A 21,395-nucleotide genomic window follows, 5' to 3' on the forward strand; every position below is an offset into this window, starting at 1 on the left:
TGATTAAAAAGAGGATAAGAGGGGAGAATGACTGATGTTTGTCATTCAGTGCCCAGCATCCAGATGAGACTGGCTCAGGAATGGGACTCTTGAGTTAATGTTGACCAATGAGAGGCAAGGAGGTGATTCGTCTGGCTTTCTTAGGAAGAGAAGTAACTGTCACTTGCTCCCACGGCACATGGGTAAGAAAGCATTTTCTTCCAGTTGGCTGGCAGTCATCTTGTCTTCAGAAGGTGAACTGGTGCCGGTGGGGTAAAAATACAAGAGCGAGAACAATGTGCTTGAAGGCAAGGATGAGCCTGGAAAATTAAGCAATCCCAGAACCCACTCACTCACCATTGGGATTTGTATTATTGACATGATAAATTTCTTTTTTATTTGAGCCAGTTTGCCTTGCACTGTCTCAAAGCAATTAAATTCATTTCAAACACCTGAGTGGTCCTGTCCCATGTGAACACCTTTCCCAAAGCCTCTGTCTTTCTGGTGCCGGAGCACCTTCTTTCCCAAGTCCTTTCCTCAGGTGGCTGGACTGCAGCATTACTGCAGCGGGGGCTCCTGGCAGTTCCTTTAATGTATCTCTTCAGCTCATTTTACCGTCGAAGGGAACATTGAAGCTTTGGAATTGCCCTAAGTGAACATATCCACACACTTTGCAAAGACTAGTTTAATCACCTTGGCTCAACACTGCTCTTGGCTAATTACTTTGCTCTACAGGTATAAACCAGACCGCTTCGATGAGGGAAACAGGAAACCTTGTACAAGCAGCATGAAGAGTTAGGCTTTGTGCAGGTAGCATGCAGTCTATGGAGCATGATGGCCTACAGAGGACAAGGTGATAGGTAGGGGACATCTTTTCTCAGGGCACCAAGGGCATCACGACTGCTTCACCCCATTTAAAGAAAGGCAGGTGTGCAATATGGAAGAACCGCTCTTCCAGCTCGAGAATTATAACCAGAGGTCTTCCGAAGTTCGTTTATCATGTAGTTTATGAATTTGAGGGTCTTTAGAATTTTGGAGGACAAAGCAACTTTCCCCACAATTACACGTAATTCCAAGCTTAACAACCGGGCTCCCAATCTACTTCTGGCAGGTTGGAAGCAGGTTTAATTTTTAAAAGTTTAAACTTACTTTCCCACTAAGCCTTCAGGTAGTGGGTAGGTGATCCTTTTCCATTCTTTTGTTGGAAAGAACACAGATGGCTGAGAAACACTCCCAGAGCATTTGGGGTCAGCAGGCAAGCACTGGGGCACCAGGTAACTCCAGCTCACACCAAAGTCCATGGAATACTGCACATGAATTTGATTCTGGGTGATTTTTTCAGGCACTTTACATCCAACGGCAATCTAATAAATGTAGAAAAACGACACTGTCAGGGTATTAAAACATGAAAGACATTAAAGCTGTTTTTCTGCTCTGCGAACTCGGCATCAAGGACGTTGCTGACCACCTGGCATATGCTGCTCCCCAGCCCTCCGTGCTTTCAGGGTCCCTCTTTGTCCTGCGGGAGGACGGCAGCCTTGCCGTGGTTGCCCAAGGTGACGGATGATAGGAAGTGCCAAATGTACTGTTTGGGAGTTTGGAGAGAAGCAGAAGCCTGGCTGACTGCCTTGGAAGGCCTGGGCCGCTCTTACAAATTGCTCTTTGTTGTGTTAATGGTCTGGCACTTCTCCTTGGCAAGATGCTTGACCAAGAAGGATGGCTCACAGCTTTACTAATTTTGCTATCTTGTTGTGCAATTTATGACTCTCAATAAATCACCTTCAACTATACCACTGAAATGCAACGAAGTGACAGCAGAAAGTACTTTTAATACTCCCCAACACTCTTTGTTAAGGGAGACAGACTTAATGTGACATTGTTGCTGGTATAGTAAAATTTAGGTAGGCAGGATAAATGGGTTGATATTTAATCTTGGCCAAAATATGAAGTTGATGTTGGCAATAATGCTAATCATGGGTTTATTTTCTATTAATTTGCTTCCTCCATACACATTAAAATGCTCTCATGAAAAGACAGATAGAGCAATTATGGCTTTAATATTTTCTAAATGAGAAAGTTTGCCTAAGTCATACTAGGAGGTATCTGAGACACTTATGATCAGTATCCTATGTTTTTATGATCCATGTTTTTATTGAATCAGCATTTGATCCGCTGTACACTTCATGCATATGGAAGTTTCATCTTGAAATAGTTTAGAAAAGAAATACCCTTAATCATCAAGTCATAAATAAATTATATACTATTTTAATAACAAATTTTATTTTTCAAAGTACAAATGAAGCTAATGAAATTTTAGATCATCTTTGTCATTAAATTTTCCCCATATTCTCCCCCTGGAACTAAAAGCCAACATTCTTTTTTTCTTTCTTTCTTACTTTTATTGCAGGCTCTTACATCTCTGATCACAGTCCATACATTTCTCCAGTGTGTCAAGCACATTTGCACATATGCCGCCATCATCATTTTCAAACCATCTCTTCCCACTTGAGCCCCTGATATCAGCTCCCCATTTCTTCCCCCTACCCCCCATATTTGACATTGTTTACGTGCTGTTATTAATGTTATAGAGACCAATTGCTTTCACCTTGAATTGCATAATCCAGCCTTCTGTGGGAGTCAGGTCATGGGTGACTGCATACACTTCTCTGCCATCATGACTGCCGCAAAGCATGACGCCGTCAGGGGACTCACAGAAGCTCTCTACTGTACAGTCGTCGTGGAATAGCCAGTGCTCATTCACTTAAAAAAATTGTGACAAATGAAAATACTAGAATCACATTTTCACTTCAGATGAAATCTAGAATGATTTCAAGTAGAAATTACTCATGTATTACATGCAGTCCACAGACAAAACACCGATACAAGCGCACAGTTTGGGGAACACAAATCCTGGAGGTGTTGAGATCTGGCACTGCAGATCTGCACTAGGAGGAAAGTATGTGCGTTATGCATACGGGAGCTGCATCTATCACTTTCTGACAGATATTTACCTTTCTGAGGAGGATCAAGCGGAGGAGACGAAATGTTTGTAACATGAAAGGGCAGGGAGTTGGCACATTCTGGGCAGATTCTGGGAGAATTACCTGGACCTTTTCAGCGGCCCATCTCATTAGACAAGGCCCAGGAACTGAGAAAAAGTAAAGCTTGATGTTGTGGTACTTGTTACGAAAAATACATTTAAGTGCTGAAAATATAAAATCATGACTTCCTTTGGAAAACAGGAAGATCAAATGTTAGCCGAGGATGACCAGAAACCAGGACTCTCTCTAAAACAATTGCTATGCACACATCTGTACTGGCCACTCAATACTCGGGAACAGACACTGAAACGTGTAAGGTAGAGGTCTTTCCTCTTTTACGCCAGACCAACAGCTACACGTGGAGCAGATGCATCCAGTTGATAAATGACTGAAACAGGAGGTCTGGAAGAGTCTAAGGAAAACCTAGGCAGCAAGACTGTGAGTCCCCTGAGTGGCACAAAAGGTTACTGGCCTCAGCAGCTAACCCAGAGGATGCAGGTTCGAGTCCCTCACAAGTGTTCAGAAGGCAGACCCAGTGATGTCGTTCTTTAAAAGCAGCCAAGGAAAACCCTAGGAGACACGAAGGGGGTTGCCTTGAGCCTGACCTCAGGGCAGCTGGTTTTCATTCTCCGGTAAGACTGTGAATTGAAGAGCACAGAGTGGACCCTGCTTCTTTCTCCCTCTCCCCCCGCCTCCTGTCATGTCCCCCAAATGTCCTTCTAAAAATATGTATTTTTGCATCATGATTTCATTCTAGAGAGTTTATAGCTAAATTCACACACTGCATCGAATTCATGACACACTCAGACAACACAGGCCCCAACCCCTGGGTGTGTGCTCTCTGGGGTGACGGCCAGCATTCACAACGGCGAGGAACAGGTGCAAGCCAGAGAACTGGGTGGCCTTGAGTGTTCAGAGCAGAGACTGGACAATGCATTGTACTTTTCATTCATTTATTTTTCCCCATGGATGTAAACCTTTTATTAGTAGCATCTGCTGGTGGTAACAGCACAGGACACCTTCCGCTGTGAGTGGGTTGGGTCTGGTCGAGGCTGTGAGGGCTCCGGTCAGTCTCACTTCTTTGCTTGGGCCGTCTTAGCAGTCTCGGGCACGATCATGGCCACATCCACGAGACGGACGAGTTGCGGGTTGTTGTCCATCGCGCTCCCCACGTGCTCTGGAGTGATGCGGATTCGGTGGTTGATGTGGGCTTCATTACTGGCCATCTCCAGAATGTTAGCTGTCAGATACTCGAGCACACCAGCGAAAAACACAGGGGCCGATGAACTCAGGCGCTGGGCATAGTTTCCTTCCCGCAGGAGACGTTCCACTCGGCTCACGGGAAACTGCAGCTCGGCTCTTTGGGATCGGGAGAGAAACGACCGCCTGTGCTTGTAGGATCTGTGAGCGCGCCGGTGCCTTGGCATGATGTTTCCAGACCAGGTGTTTCTGGCTCGGGTCTGCTCAGCTTGATTGTACTGCTGGCCTGAACCTCTGGAGATCACTGTGGGCAGTCCTACACGTGTCTGCCCCTCATTGGTCAGAAGCAGCCTTTGTGACACCTGCCCTTTGTGATGAGACAACTGAATTATAATTCAGCCTCACCTGCTCGTGTCTTTTGGATCTAGTCTGTGCCTATGGAACAAGCCACTGATCTCTGGGATTCGGACGGCTACCACAATACCTTTATCAACTTGCTTTTCCCCTCAGGGATTGGAGCTGCTTTGAATCCAGCGTTACAGACCGTGGGCTCAAAAGAAATTTGAATTCTAACATGACTACCTTGAGTCAGGTTACTCTAGGGTGCGCATGTCATTTCATGCTAGCTCTGTACGATCCTGACAAAAGGTGCCTATGTCAATCGACTAATCACTGTTCTATCCGAAGATCTGCAAGTATGTCTATAGGTAAATGCTACCGCTTCCGGGATGGTTTTTATAAGCCAAGCAGGAACTAGGACATTGCTTACTCTAATAGCATGCCACTATTTAGTCAATATCCCAAGTACTTGAAAAATAAATCAGTATTCACTTTATACGGAAATAGTAAAAAATTTATTCTCTAATTTTAAACCTATGTATATAAACTATTACATGGGGATAAACAAATGATTTCAATCTCAATAACCTTCTTAATTGAATAAAACTACTTAGTGTTGAGCAACTTTTTAGGATTTATTTATTTATTCATTGATTGATTGATTGATTGCCCGTGACAGCTTGATTTCAGACTAGGCCATGGAATCATAGGGGAGGGGCTCCAGCAGCTCGGGCTCCTTCCCATTGGTCCGCACAAAGTGGGCCTCTCATGGCAGGCCAGGTTGGCACTTCAGCTGCACCCAGGTGCCCTCCTGGGCCGCCTCCTCCTGGTCGTTCTCCTTCACGCGCTTTAGGAAGCTGTCCCGGCTCTTCTAGTGCTTAATGTGCTCAATGCGCATGTTGATTCTCTTGGCGGGGATCTTGCCCTTAACTTGCTTGTTCACAACGATGCCGACACTGTGCTGGGTCACCTGGTAGACACGTCCGGTTTTGCTGTGGTAGCATTTGTGCGGCATCCCCTTCTGAACAGTGCCCATGCCCTTGATGTCCACAATGTCACCTTTCTTGTAGACTCGCCTGCATGTGGCCAGGGAACGACACCATGCTTCCTGAAGGGCCCGGAGAACATGTGGCGGGTGCTCCTCGCCTTCGGGGTCCCTGGGCCAGGGCTCGTGCCTGCAAAACCCCCACTGTTTTCTATGTAAAAGGGTGATATTTAGTATGTCTTTGCAATGTATCATAGTGCCAAGTGAATGTATTAATGACAATTAATCTTTAAGTATTCAACAATGTGGAGATGGGAAATGAAATTATGGTGCCATATTTTACAACTATTAAAAGTATATTTTCAAAGATACTCAGGGCTATGGGGAAATTATCAGGATTTAATTCTAGGTTAAAAAAATCAAACTACAGTCTGGGGTCTTAAGGACTTGAAGTTAAACAAGTGGCTATGCAGCAGGGAAGCAACAAAGCCCACATGGAATAGGCACACCAACCCATGTGCTCACGAGGTGCTTGGTACGATCAGGTATCAGAAGACCTCAAACAACTGCTTTGATGCGAGCGAGTGGGGAGACCCAAAGCCCATCTGTGGACAATGGACATCCTCTCACAGCAGGGTCACAAGGACGGGGCGAGCCAGCCAGGGTGCAGTAAAGCACCGATGAAACACACAACCTTTCTCTAGTTCTTTAGGGCTTCCTCTCCCCTCTCCCACTATCATGACCCCAGTTCTTACAAATCTGGCTAGACCAGAGCATGTATAGTGGTACAGACAAGAGCTCTTGACACAGAGAATCCAGGAGAGATAAGCCCCTCAGGGCCAATAATGAGAGAAGCAATACCATGAAGGTAGGGGGAAGGTGGGTAGAGAAGAGGGAAAAAGGGGGCAAACAATAGAAACATGGGTGAAGGGAGATAGTGGACAGTGTAAAATATGAAAATAAAAATAATGTATCAATTATCAAGAGTTCATGAGGGTAAATGGGTAGGGAGGGAGGGGAAAAAAGAGGAGCTGATACCAAGGGATCAAGTAGAAAGAAAATGTTTTGGAAATGTTGATGGGAACACATGTACAAATGTGCTTGACATGATGGATGTCTGGATGGTCAGAGAGCTGTAAGAGGCCCCGATAAAATGATTTATCAGAATAAAAAAAATCAAGCTCCAAAATATACATGAGGTAAGATGATAATTTTGTTGGCACTATATAGAGTTCCAAGGAACTGTGGTGGTTCTGTGGGTTAGGCACTGGGCTGCTAATGACAAAGTCAGCAGTTCAAATCTACCAGCTGATCCATGGGAGAAAGATGAGGCTATCTTGCTCCTGTACAGGTTTACTGTCTCAGAAACCCTATTGCAGGGTGATGGTAAGTCAGAATGGAGTCGATGGCCGTGTTTATATTTATATAACGATGTAAAAAATGACTCTGAGGAAATAAACCAAAATATTGGCAGTGGTCATGCTCTGCGTGATGAGACTTCAGATGAATTTATTTTCATTATTGTGATTTTTACCTTTTCTCAGTTTCATATTTTGAACATATATGACCTCAAAAATAAAGATTCATCATTATACGTGATGAAACTCCCCAAATTTCCAATTTTCTCCCCAGAGAGGCTTCAATGCCCAGAAGGTTCTTAAAAGTCTTTGTCTGGCAAAATAGATCCAGCTTGCCTGCAAAATGCAGACTTGGATGTGACGTAGTTCTGTTCTCTGATGAATCTGTAGCGGCATCCTATTTTAATCTATGTTTTCATTAAATATCACTACCTAACCTGAAGATATGTTTTATGTAGTAAGACCAAGGAAGTGGCAAGACAAAGTCACAGCCTTCCTCTGAGATAGCCTTTTACAAAAAAAGGTGACCAACACAGTGCTGTGAAACAAAACCAAACCGAGGCTTACAACTGAGAGTAGCAGAGAGGGACCCTGCCTCGCTCACCAGCATCCCTGAACGATACCTACTGAGGTCAAAGAGCCACAGCAAGGCCTGGACACGACCCGAAACAGGAAATGCTGTCATAGACTGCCTTGGGATAGTTTAAAAAAAATTATGGGGAAATGTTGGCTTTCTACTCAAAGTGGGACCCAGGAAACAGAGAAATGAATGCTTTTCCTCTAAGAAAGTAAAATCGTCCTGGTAAGGAAACCAGGGAATGGGAATTATTAAGGTAGACTTGCTGGCTCGGTGAAAGAAGATATTTAGTTTTAACGTAAATTTGGAAGGCTGCGGAAAAGAGCCATAGTCGTTTCCTTGAGACGATGTGACTCATGGTGACCATGTGGGTCAGTGTAGACCATCTCATCTACTTTGAAAAGTAGACTGCCAGGCGTTTCTTCTGAGGCTCCAACATTTCAGAGAGCAGCCGAGTGTAGTAAGCATCTGCACCAAGCAGAGAAAGGAGAGCACATAAAAGAACCCTTTGTCGACACACTGTGTGAGTATGTGCAGAATTTCCCTCCATGGCAGGTGCAAACGACTGCATTCCCACTGGTTTCTGTACTTGGCATCAGTGAGAAGCGTACCTGTGGTTTTGTCCTCCATGAACATGTCAAAGGCGATCCTCCCGACGGGGCCAGCGTCGGCGGGGGAGCGCTCGTGCTGGGGCACCGGGGCACTGCTGAAGGTGTCCAGCAGGACGGCCCGCTGGTCGGCAGAGCCTGAGATGAGCACGTTGTCGATGGCCCAGTCATTCTGGTCCAGTCCCTCGTGCCTTGGCTGCCACCAGCGAAAGCGAGTGGCGATCTCTTTTGCGTCAGGAGGAAGAAGGATATTCACAAATCTGTAAGAAAAGGGAGGGGTTTGGGAAAAGCCTGGGTCAGGTATGTGTGTGTGTAAAAGACCAACGAGCAGCAGAGGCTGCTTGTTAATGGTGGTGGTGCCAAGACAGCAGGAGATTCTCCCTGCCCTCCAAAGGCTGATAAGCTGCCTGCCTGTCAAACTGTCAGGTGGCAGTAACACGGGGAACCTAGCGTATTAACAAAGTCAAGCATCACTGAAGCAGGCAGTGTAACTCAGTCCCTGGACCAGGTCCCTCGGGGTCCCTTGGATCTGCAGAATGAGCCAGGACGAGAGTACATGCACTTTGGTCATCATAAGCCAAGATCGGCTTTGTGCTGTCTCAGAGGGGTTGGTTTGTTCTGCTTCCTTGTGGCATCTTGCTTTCCCTCTATTTCCAGGGGTGCCCGTGATGACATGGACCAGAGTCTATCACGGCAGGCTCAAAGGATCGCTGGTGGTGCAGTGGGTTAAGTGCTGGGATGCTCACCACACACCTGTTCTGTTAGAGCAAGACAGGGCTATTTGTTCTGGTCAAGGGCTATATTCTTGACAACCCTCTATCGGGTTGCTGTGAATTGGAATGAACTTGATGGCAGTGGGTTTGGATTTAGGTCTGAGGCCACTACTCAGAAGGCACCTGGCCTTCTAAATGTCATTACGGCTTCAGCTGCTGGAGGTTCCGATACTGACCTTGTCTTATGCGTGTACTGAAACCGTACCACTAAGGAATGATGAGTGAAACCACAGGACCACATGCTGTCCCTGACTAGGTCACTCAGAAGAGACCTGGGAAACATGGCTTCATTCTTTACCGGGACCCTTAACTGGCTAGGAAGAAAGTCTAAAATATCTGCCAGTCACAATTCTACCCTCACAATGTACCAAACCCATCTTGAACTTAATAATCACAATTTATAATTGTTGGGGTAAAGAATTTTTGCTAGGAAAGAACAATTTCCTTTCCTCGACCTGAAGTCTGAATTTTCTTATCAGTGTTCACCAGCCCCCCTTTAATGTCCAGGGCGAATGGTCCAGGACCTGACAGCCAGCCCGACTGCGTTCAGTCACCTCAGTCTTTGTCTTTCCCATGGAAAAGAGTTCACAGATTTACTGTTGTTTGCACGGTGTCTCCTTGTTTATTCCGACACCCGTCTTTGATGCTTTCCTTGAAAGATAGAGACTAGGATAGCAGGTGATCTTCCCGAGGGGGGACTAACCAACGTCCATCACACTTAGGATGCTCTTGGTTGGATCTTGTGCTTTGGACAAAAGAGCCCCGATGGTGCTGTGGGATCATCGTTGAGCTGCTCACCTCAAGGTTACTAGTTCGAAACTCCCTAGCAGCTCTTCAGGAGAAAGGGGAAGCTGTCTTCCCTGGATTTAAAGTCTTGGAAGTGCTAGATAGGGGTGCTCCACATTGGATTCACTCGTTAGCAGTGAGTTTGCGTGTTAGGCTCTGATAGCCGAATGGGTCACTGTCTCAGGGAAGGGGTGGATGGACTGTGACTGCCAGCCCCCAGCAGTGGTTACTGAGGGCTTAGAGCCCATCACTCTTGCAGCAAATAAGGTTGTCCACAGTCATTTCTGCATCCGTCTCAGTTTCAAACCACCTCAGCCACCCCTTTAATTGTATGCTCACCTTGCGGAGCTTCTCTGTAATTGATTTCTACTAGTTCATCAGTAAAAATAACACTTTACAATGTATTAAATAATATAACCCCCCCCTTGATTCCCGGAGGAACATAAAATCCATGCTGCTTCATTCAGAATAAAGAGCTTTTGTCTCCATTCCCTCGCTCCCCCCTCATCTTCTAGATTAGTCTCCTTTCTCTGATAAAACAATGACTATAGTTTAAAAGCCTTTGGAGTAGAAATTTATCTAAGGCTTCTTTTAAGTCTAAGTAAATGATGGCCACTGTTTTCCTTTGGTCAATTTGTTTTCTCCTTCAGGGAAATAGAGTAGATCAGACTGTTCTGTTTTGACCCGGTGGACACCAGGCTTCTCACGCCCTGTGTTCCCCGCTTTGAAAGTCTGGGAACTCACACCCGAGGATTGGTAAATTCCTCCATAAAGACCCCAAGACCATCATGCACTTGGTCTCACAGCTGTTTCCTGCTCCGACACTTTTTGCACAGGGAAAAGTGCTGTATTTTGCATCACTTTGCACTTAGATTTCTTTACTGGTGTCTGCCTGTACTTCAAGGACAGGACTTTGCCTGGGGCAGAGATGGCTGTTATTTTCTCAGCTGCACTCTCCCTTTCCCCCTGAATAGTAGAAGCCCATGGTGTCAACAAGGCCAATTTGCTACCAGTGGGTCATTTCTGACCCATGGAGACCTTAAAGGGCAGAGTAGAGCTGTCCCCCGTAAGCTTCCAAGGCTGGAATTTTTTCTGGGAGCTGAAAGCCTTATCTTGTTCCCATGGAGTGGTTGGTGGTTCTGAAATGCTGACCTTGAAGTTATTAGGCTAACTGGTACCCCCACTAACCCTTCAGGGGTGTCCCGCCTTCTTACTGTGGTCCCTGTGATGGACTACTGTCAGGTCACACCAAGCAGTGCTGCTGAGCACACGGGTGATGAGAGAGCAAAGGAATACAGACCCAGGTTTACTGTACTGGTCATAGAAAACTTCCATGAGAAGGCTCCAGGTGATGCCCCCATCGACAGAGTACTCTAAGAGAACCCCTTGGTTCCGGTTGTTCGGTGTGATCAGGCATCCATACATGAAGTAAAACTGGATAAACTCGGCATTTGTGAGGTTTAGATCCACTGTGACCAGCAATCGACTGCAGCCCTAAGGTAAGAAAGAAGAAAAAGACACAGGATGAGAACCAAGGTGGGGAGAAGGAATGTGATGACAGAGGATAGGTTTTCTCTGGCTTCCTGTGTGTGTTTCCGTTGACATGCATGTCATAAGGTATTGCAGTCCAGATTCCCCTGCCATCTCTTACCACACTGGCACCTGGCATGATGGCCAGCACACAGTAGGTGCACATCGAATGTTACTGACCTTTTAAACTTCATCTTTAAAGACTTACATAGAGTGAGACAATATAAGATGTTCTCCTACCTCTTACACACAAGATGAGAGCCAGAATTAAAGTAACCGTTCTATGCCTTTCTTAAATGATTTCCATCTATTATGTCTTTTTTAAAACAGCAGCTGTTAATGGAATAGCACATTGAAATAGTGACTTTAATAAAAACTTTAGAATATTTAATGTAACTTAACAGTATAATTGGAGATTGCTATAGCTCTTTTTAGTTAAACTTTTATAACAGATGTTAATGCCTTCCTTAACAATTCTTTACCATAGAAAGGTAGAAATCAGTTGAACACATAAGGAAAACTAGACCATTGGATTTTAGCCAATTAATTAGCGTTCCAGCCAAGCTAGGAAGAGCATTCTTAACACTGCATTCTTAGACAATGGCGATGACCATAAAAATCCCGAATGTTCTTCTTTTATTCTTAGGAGAATATAGTCAGTGTACGTCATGCACTTAGTTGGCACAAGGACAATCAATGACAGGGGAGGAGAGAGCTGACAACAAATTGATTATATTTTATTAATTTGCCCATGAAGAGCATCTAATCATGTTATTGGAGAAATTGGAATTCTAAAGAGACTAAGATTTGGCAGCAAAATTGGAACGATTATAAAAGTTCTCAATGAACGTTTCCTACACCACCACCATTCACATTAATAACCTGCTACAAATATAAATGTTAGGTAGTTATGGGCAATTATTCTTTCTGGTTAAATTATAGAAAGGGTTGATGACTGTCACTAAACTCAGTAACCATGGATGCTCATTTTCCAGGCTTGTCTGCTTCTTAAAAATCTGTTGGCAGCGGTTAGAGGTTCCCAAACTTACTTGGCCTATCGCTTCCTTCAAGAAACATTCTTCAGTGCCCTCCTGGCAAATAAAAACCTTGCCACAGTAGCCCCTGACCCTGGAGGAAGTGTCGGGATCTGCTTTCGCAGCTGGTTCCGTCACCCACTAGGGGGCAGTCCTGCTATTCTGGGAAAAACTGGTAGAGTTTACACCTGGTGAAGGATGCAAATGGAAGCCTTCCACAGGGAGCGCAGGTCTTCTCCCCCAGGGCAGACATTCAGGTAAGTCCTTTTTCTAAGTGTGCTGCAACATGCCCTTTACTGACGTGCATCCTTTCAACAGATGGTCTAGGGACATGCTAGAAATCAGTATGAAGGTGCAGACTCAGAGCAGAGCTGGGTATTCAGAGTGGTCAAGCTCCGTCTAGGGACTCATCTACTTGGGGGGGGGGCGGCGGGCACTAAGGGGCGCAGCAGGGGTCACCAGCAGACAAGCACTCACCCCACTGAAGTGGAGCGCCATTCCGGAAGCCACAGCACCACACACCGTACTCAGTTTCCCACCATTAACAGTCAGCCAGTTCTGGTTGGATGGAGCTCGATTGAAGTTGTCTTTGAGTTGGGTGGGGAGGGAGGTCTCAGGCTCATCACAATAGAGGCCCCCCCACTTCTCATCACAGCTGGGCCCGGAGAAAGAGAAAGGCAGGGTCAACATCCAGCAAAGTCTCACAGTAGTCAGGCCAAGGTGACTTTGCTTCACAAAGTATGCCAGAATTCACCTCTGCTTTAGGTTAGAAAGGAATCACGTCTCCCATTCCCACTGAGTAGAGTCTGACTCAGTGACCCCAGAGCGGAGTAGAACTTTTCCACAGGGCATCAGGGGTACACCTTCAAGGAAGCAGACTGCCTCAACTTCATTGTTCTCCCAGGGAGCTCCTTGATGTTTTCAAATCATTGCTGACGTGTCTATTAGCAGCCCAGAGTCCAACGCATTGGGCCGCTAGGGCTTCCTTAAATGACTTCTGCCTGCCTGCCTGATTCCCGCTCACAGGACAACGTGGAGCTGTTCCTGTGGGCTTCTGAGACTTTCCTAAAGTAATTAATGACATGTTTGCAGGTGGCGAGAAAGAAGCAACCTCAAAGAATTTACTAAAGCCATGTCTCCTCCTCTGGGTGGCTCCGGTAAATGAGATGGTTCTTCTTCAGTGTACAAGAATCCAGTTGGTTTTTGTATGCTAATCTTGTAGCCAGCCCAGCTGCTGAATCTTTCAATTAGTTCTAACTTTCAACTTTTCTTGTTGAGGCTTTGGGGTTTTCTATGCAAAGAATCCTATTATCTGCTAGTGGAGAGTGCTATTTCTTCTTGGCCAGTTTGGAAGCCTTCAATTTCTCTTTGCGGTCTAATAGCCCTCAAAGCTCTGTCACAGTCTTGGCTGATAAACAAATGGAGCTGCCAAATTGGACTGGTAGGGCCTCATAATTTATGAGATGAAGTCTTTCTAACGGAAGTTTGGTGCCATGTAAGAAACCAAGATGCCAGACTCCAAAAGCAGACGATATTTGGGATGGCATCTGCCTTCTGGCTAAAGGACTGACTGCCCTCGGAATAAGAATAAGCTTATGCATGTCGAGGGTAAATCTGGGTACTGGCAAGAAGCATTAATCAAAAGAGACTCTTTCCGGGTGTGTGGGGCTTAACGAAGAAGAGACTACAAATGTCCTTATTTATACTACCCCATCAGATAGCAAATCCTTGAAAACGCACACAAAACACTTTGTATCCTTCCAAAGATATAAAGGCTTTCTAATAGGCATACACGTGGCCTCTTTATCAAGTATGCTTGATTAATTGACCAGGCATTTGTATACTCTCATTTGCAAACAACACTGGGATATACCAGTTAAACCAGGAGTAATCTGTATCATTATATCTATGAAGATATATGTATCAATATATATATATATATTCCGACCTAAGGGGGGGAACACATTTATGATGACTTCTTTTCTGGTCCAAGCATACTGAACTCTCGCGCTCTCTCTAATGTCCTCTCAAGGCTCAGGTGTGCCAGAATAACCCAGGAAGGAGTACAATGTAGTCCATTAGAACGCAGCCTTCTCCTGGCGACAGAGCTATTGCTCAGGTCTTCCCTGCTCAGCAAGAACGAACATGCAATCCCCATCAACTCCACAGTTAGCGCGACATTATATTTCAGAAAAACACAGACTGTAAGGTCACCTGGGAGCGATTCCAACACCAGTTTGGCTGGAGGAGGCAACCCCCCCCCCCACTTACACGCAGTTTCCTTGGGTGCACCTCCCATGGCCACTGCACATGTCAATGCATCCATCCCCGATGTAGACATTATCTATCGCCCACGTCTGCTGCTTGTCAAAAGGAGCTGGTTGGTGCCAGCGGAAACGAGTGGCTTGGGACCTTCAGAGGGGAAAAGAGTTATAATGAAGGACGCGGTGGGAAAGAGGCCGTGTTCCGCCTGCCTGAATGAGTACCCAGAGCAGCCGATCACTCACAAAAATGCACACCCGTTCCATCCATTCTCACTCACCTTCTGAAAAGTCTGCATTTCGCCACTGTCATATTCTGGGCACACACTACTAAACAAAACCAAATCAGACGGAGCTAGGGTAGACTGGTCATTTTCTTTTCTTTTAAACCTCAGCGAGCCTTGTAAACATAAACTAAGTGGAAATAAAATGTAACACTGAAACCAAATCAGACGGAGCTAGGGTAGACTGGTCATTTTCTTTTCTTTTAAACCTCAGCAAGCCTTGTAAACATAAACTAAGTGGAAATAAAATGTAACACTGAAACCAAAAGATTTGGAGGGATACTGGGCCCCGCATTTTGTGTGGGAATGACCGTGGCATGACACTAGGGTGCTAAGTTAGAGGTGCCAGTTAGGAAATGGAGCTCATATAACCCTTGGGGAGTAGGGCATGGGCCCAGTGCCTTCGTGTGGTGGTCAATCCGCTTCACTTCACACAGCTTTCCTGAGGAATTCTTTCAGCGAAATTCTTCAGAGACAACATGGGTGTAAAGCACTGTGTCAGTGAGACCCTAGTTAACTGGATGGACAAAGGGACAAGGTGATAAAATAAGACCAGATGTATTTTACATGGATTTTGAAGCATGATAGTGAAACCCAAACAAGATTAGATTATAGCAGAAATATTACTGTATGTTTATCTCTTGTTCTCAAAGGATGTCCGTTTGAGGGCTAAGATATGCCCAACCCGCGCCAGGTTATTTTCAGTTGCATTATATGCATGTGGAAGTTGTAGACTGTGTCAAGAAGACTGAAAAAGAATAGATTCATTTGAATTATTGTGCTGGTGAAAAATGTTAAAAATACTACAGGATGCCAGAGGAGCAAACAAGTCTGTACAGCCAGAATGCTCCTTAGAATGTAGGCTGGTAAGACTGTGTCTCATGTGCCCTGGAAGAGGACATCATGCTTGGCGAAGGGGAAGGGAAAGGGAGGAGTGGATGGGCAGGGTGGCTGCAACAATGGGATCACCCAGAAGAGTAACTGTGAGATGGGTGCAGGACTGGCAGCCATCCCCTCTGTTGGAATTAGGGTCACTATGAGCTGGAACCAACTTGAGGGCACAGCAGCAGCAGCAGCAGCAGCAGCATCTCTCTCACAGTTTGGGCAAGTGTCCTGTTCAGGACAAATAATCATACATTTCAGAGGCACTAGATGGCAGTAAAACCCCAATGATCCTTGAAGCTCTAGTGAGTTGAACATTAATGATAGTATTTTGTGTTCATTGAGTCATACACGTTGTCATTAAGGGTCTGTTTATTGCTAACACTAATTATGTAGACTCCAAGGGGAAATCCCCTGGTGGTGTGTTCCTAAATGGGCACTTTTGATCTAGTTTCGATCCAGCACCAGATGACTTTAGTAACGTGCTACATAGACAACTGGGACATTAGACTGTCTTTCAATGTACACAACCCCCTTCGTTAGACCACACCACAAGGACTTGAACTGGAAACCCCCCTAAGCCAACTGGACTTTATCTTAAACTCACTGGTAGCAGATCTTGGGAACTGAAATCCTCAAACAAAACTGGGAGAAGAAGCAGATGGTGGCTATCTGTCCTCAGGGTAGGGAATTGGTGGTCCTTGGACTTTGGTTTGGCTCAAACGTATTGCTTTGAGGGTGCTCAATGAATGGCAACCGGGGACGACATATACGTGCTGTTTTCATATTCTCTCTGCATTTTTGTGACATGCGTCAGTGTACTACACATCATTTTGTCTTTGTAAATGAGTGTTACTGAAAGTACTGCCTTACCTACCTTACAGTTTGTGTGCAGGAGCCCTGGTAGAGCAGTGGTTACTCATTGGGCTGAGATCCACATGGTCAGCAGTTTGAACCCGCCAGCAGTTCCTCTGGAGAAAGTCCGGGCTTTCTACTCCTGTGTACAGTTTCAGTCTCAGAAACCCACAGGGAGTGGTGGTGAGTCAGCACTGCCTCCATGGCAGGGAGTTTGAGTTTTGGGGTAATGCTTTGTGTAACTAAGTCTCAAAGCTGTACAAACGAGCAATTCATGTACTGTAGTCTAAAAGGATGCCCTACCCACGTATAAATTCCTTTCTCAACAGTGTTTTTTTTAATTCTATACCATGGACTAAAATAATGTTACTATCAATAGAATTACCTTATGCTCCATGCAGATGATTTATGATGCGCTCCAACAAAGTGATAATGATGGTCTAAATGAACCAGGGACATATATAAATATAGGGATCTGAATGGATTGTGAGCTCTCACTTGAACATAGCCCTAATATAAGAACAATTAGTTCTTATGACAAGATCCTGCTCAGTACTTGCTCTCATGGCGGGATCACTGAAGAAATGAATGCTATAGCAAAGTGTGGTGAAGAGATCAGAGGGTGCTCCACTATCAGAAAAAAGTCTTTGGGGTTTTAATGGCTTGTCTCAAAACAAGCAGTCATCTAAGTGAGGGGTAAGCAAAGCTCACACAGAGCAAAGTCCACACAAGCAAGTGTGATCCAGGGAGTACAAATAATAACATCTAAGCCCAGAGGAGGGAATAGTACCAGAACCTAAACTGTAAACATGCAGTTTGCAGAGTATAGTGGACCAGAGTGGAAGCCCCAAATCCATGTGCCGGTCCCGACGTGGACTGAGTCTCCAGGGAATCCCCATTGACCATAGACTAGGAGTACGAGTTGCCCTGACAACAGACTAGGGCGTCCTGAAGGGGATTCAGCTGGAATGTAACACCTTGTCATCAGATCTCTCTTTTGATCCATTCTGAATTTATTCTGGTTTTAAAATATTATCTGGTTTGTTTCAATCGAGGTTTTTCTCTGTTTTCCTTGGTCATTGTTACTGAGTCCTTTCATGTTTTGTGTGTGTGTGTGTGTATTTTGTATAGGGAAGCCAGGGTGGGTGGAACTATGCAGACAGCAACCAGGGTCACTGAAGGGCAGCTTGAGGGGACATGGGGAGTCCACAGCCAAGTGCACAAGAAGGAAGACATTGTTCCAAAGTTGACTGTGGTGATGATTGTACAGCCCTTCAGAGTATGACCGAACCATTTAGTTGTAGGATACATTAATTATCTCTCAATTAAACAATTTAAAAAAAGAGTCCATTTATCATTTGAATGGGGAATAGCTGTACTAGGCAGGGCAAAAGATATGACAACAGTCAGAATTAAAGAACTATTTTTTAAAAACTGAAAACATTTACAAAATTTAGGAAATAGAAGAGGACCTATCAAACAGTTACAATCAGAGCGAAACTGTTCTCTGAGAATAAATAGTTTGGCAGTGTTGGCTTGAGACCATGCAGTAGTTGTTTCCCCACAAAAGTTCTTGCTTTTTAATCCCATGAGCGACTCTTACCCGAGCACCCTCTGTTGACTTCCCGAGGCACCGAACTTGCACCCTACGCTGTTGCGAGTGCCCCTGAGGCTCACCTTGAGAGAGTCCTCCTCCCTGAACCCCATTCTGACGTCTGGCACACTGCTCCTTTCCTCGGTTCTCAAAGCACACCGAGCCATCCACCCTTCAGCCAGGGTAGTCTTCCTCTCTGCTTGGCTAACTCCAGGGCGTCCTTGAAATGTGAGGTTGTCATAGAGAAGTTTCTTCCTGACTCTTTTTCAAAAATTATGTTTCACGAAGGGAGTGCAACAGAACAGCAAGGGAGCAAAGCAATAAAGTCCCCGAGGAACCCCCCAAAAGAGATTTCTGACTTGTGGGGCAGGGCTCAGCACCCCATCGGACCTGATCAGAAAACATCTGTATGGGTCAGCAGACAGGCCTGGAAATATTTATAGGCTTTTGTTTTTTCTTTTCTTTCTATGTAAGACAATCTGGAGGAGAAAACAATGGGACTGATGGTTCCTGGGGGACATGGGAGAGGAGAAAGCAGAGGAAAGGGAGTGGGGAGCCAACAAACACAGGGACAAGAGAGCAACAATAGATCTAAAATTGATGGCAAGGAGGGCACAGAACGCCTGGTGGGGTTCGATCAAGTGCACTGTAGCCGAGAGGAATGACGGGAGCAGAATGAAGATTGAACATGACAGTGGGACAGAAGGAAAGTAAAAGGGAATAGAGGAAGGAACTAGGAGGCAAAAGACATGTATAAATATAGAGATGCATATATTAATATATAATGAGATGCATATAGGTCCATGTACATATATTTATATGTTAAGTATTAAGATACCAAACAGATTATGGGCCTCTAGTCAAGCCCTTCCTCAATGCCAGAACACTTTGTTCTAATAGCCTGGCATTCTGTGATGTCCACCTTCCCGATACAATCCTGAAGACAAAGTGGGTGTGCAAGCAAGTGTAAAGAAAGCTGACGGTGCCCAGCTATTAGAAGATAGAGCCCCTGAGGCCTTAAAGGCTTGTAGTTAAACCAGCAGCCATCTAGCAGGGAAGCAACAAGCCCACATGGAAGAAGCACACCAGCCTGTGTGATCACAAGGTGTTGATGGGATCAGGTATCAGACATTAGAAGACCCAAAAGAGACAATCATATCAATGCAAATGAGGATGGTCGGAGTGGAGGCCCAAAGTTCATCTGTAGACAATTGGACATCCCCTCATAGAAGGGTCAAAAGGAAGAAATGAGCCAGCCAGGGTGCAGAATAGCACCGACGGAACACACAACATCCCTCCAGTTCTTTAATGCTTCCCACCCCAGCCCCTCACTATCACGACCCCAGTTCTCCCGTACAAATCCGGCTAGACTGCAGCACGCCCATTGGTACAGATAAGGGATCTCAACACACAGAATCCAGGACAGATAAACCTCTTAGAAACAGAAATGGGAGAAGCAATACCAGGGAGGAGGCAGAAGGTGAGCAGAGAAAGGAGGAACTGATCATAATGATCAATGTTTAACAATGTGGGGTGTCAACAACAGAAATGTGGGTGAGGGGAGACTGGATGCTGTAAGATATGAAAATAAAAAAAGATATGAAAATAATAACAATTTATTAAGGGTGCACAAGGATAGGAGGGCAGGGGAGGGAGGGATAAAAGAGGAACTGATACCAAGGGCTCAAGTAGAAAGAAAATGTTTTGAAAATGATGATGGCACCATATGTGCAAATGTGCTGGACACAATGGATGGATGCATGGCCTGTGATAAGAGCTGTATAAGCCCACAATAAAATGATTTAAAAAAGAAAATGATGAGAACATACACACAAATGTGACTGATACAGTTGATGCATGGATTGTTATAAGAGGTATAGAACCCCCAATAAAGTGATTTTTTTAATAAAAAGGCATTTTGAAAAAAAAATTTTCATCCATGTTATTCTTTCAGAAGGCAAATGATTTTTTTGTGCTTTGTAGTATTTGTCATGATTGCAACCACACATTTACTTGCATACTGATTTGTAAAACATCTGTCTCCTGCTGGGAACACAGGCAGTCATAAAGGAACAAGATCCCATTCGTTTGTTCAGCACGATGCACAAGCACACAGGGTTGAGCATGCTCTCCGCGCTCTCTAAGTGCAGGAATCTCGGAGTGGTGCAAACAGTGAGTGCTTTTGGCTGCTAAAGGAGAGGTTGGAGATTGGCGTCTACCCAAAGGCAGCTTAGAAGAAAGGCCTGGCATTCCACTGCTCATAAATGATCCGTCTAGACCCTATGGAACACAGTTCTATCTGGAACCCAGGGGACCACCAGAGCCAGCTTTGACGCAGCAGCAAGTGGTGACCAAGTCTCTGGGTACAGCAAGTTGGTCGTCATGGACGCCATGCTCACGGAAAGCAGGGTGAAGATGACCCAGGAGCTGTTCAATTCCGGGGCCCTGCCAATCAGTTCATTTTAAGCACCTCAAGAGACACTGCATCCCTACAGAGTGGCACTCCAGAAACCTGTGGGGCAGTTCTGCCAGGCTGTGGGGTGACTGTGAGTTAGAACTGACTCAATGACACCGAGTTGCTGAACGCCGATTGATGTGCAACAAACAGTCTTTTAAAAATAACAGCATATCATTGCTTGGCTTCATTCTGATAGCTAGTCAACATTTCTATAAATATTTTGCTTTTATTTTAAGCAACAAGTTTTAAATTGGCAGTGAATGTCTCACTATTTCCCCAGAAAATCTTTTTATCCTCAGTGCCTATGGATAATAGGTAAGAACATTTCTTGTTCCCCTAAACCTTATACTTGCTCCATCAAAGCGCCCATTACTCTGTATTAAAAGTACCCATCCGTATGTTACTAGTTCTGGTGATACCCTGGTCAAATGCTTGGCTGTTCACTGACGTCAGTGACTTGAGCCCACTAAACTGCAAGATGGGCCAACCTGCTTTCTTAAAGAGTTATATCTTTGGAAACCCCATGGAGGCACCTCTATCCTGTTCCATAGGGCCGGGATGGGTCAAAATTGACCCGATAGCAGTGGGTTTGGTTCTGCTGGGCATTCACGTTAGTTTCCTCTAAGCTAGATCAGATTCCTTGGGTATCACTTCCCTGTGAACGACACTCACCGGTGGGACTTCCCCATAGCTGCTGAAAGAGCATTGAGATGGTCACGGGGAGGCTGCCCAGGAACAGTCAAAGATGAGCCATCTCCTTGGCAGGTGGGTGGGGACTGGAGTCACTTGTGGAGGGGGCAGCAAAATGATGGTTGTTTCAGGGGTAAGGGGCCTTTCTAGCAAACGAGCCG

General features: G+C 45.2%; 1 protein-coding gene and 1 pseudogene across 1 annotated transcript in view; both read right to left on the reverse strand.

The window, feature by feature from the left end:
• Window positions 1-21,395, reverse strand: part of RELN (reelin) — a 509,976-nt gene that overhangs the window by 33,352 nt on the left and 455,229 nt on the right. The window contains exons 47-52 of the mRNA XM_075558514.1: window positions 14,482-14,622; window positions 12,688-12,865; window positions 10,947-11,140; window positions 8,091-8,347; window positions 2,585-2,739; window positions 1,129-1,343 (exon numbers count right to left, since the gene is read on the reverse strand). Of these exons, the coding sequence (XP_075414629.1) occupies window positions 1,129-1,343; window positions 2,585-2,739; window positions 8,091-8,347; window positions 10,947-11,140; window positions 12,688-12,865; window positions 14,482-14,622 (1,140 nt within the window). The remainder of the gene's footprint in view (window positions 1-1,128; window positions 1,344-2,584; window positions 2,740-8,090; window positions 8,348-10,946; window positions 11,141-12,687; window positions 12,866-14,481; window positions 14,623-21,395) is intronic.
• On the reverse strand, window positions 5,251-5,696 carry LOC142456515 (large ribosomal subunit protein eL21-like; annotated as a pseudogene).

The sequence above is a fragment of the Tenrec ecaudatus genome, chromosome 9 (genome assembly GCF_050624435.1).
Source record: "Tenrec ecaudatus isolate mTenEca1 chromosome 9, mTenEca1.hap1, whole genome shotgun sequence".
Lineage (NCBI taxonomy): Eukaryota > Metazoa > Chordata > Mammalia > Afrosoricida > Tenrecidae > Tenrec > Tenrec ecaudatus.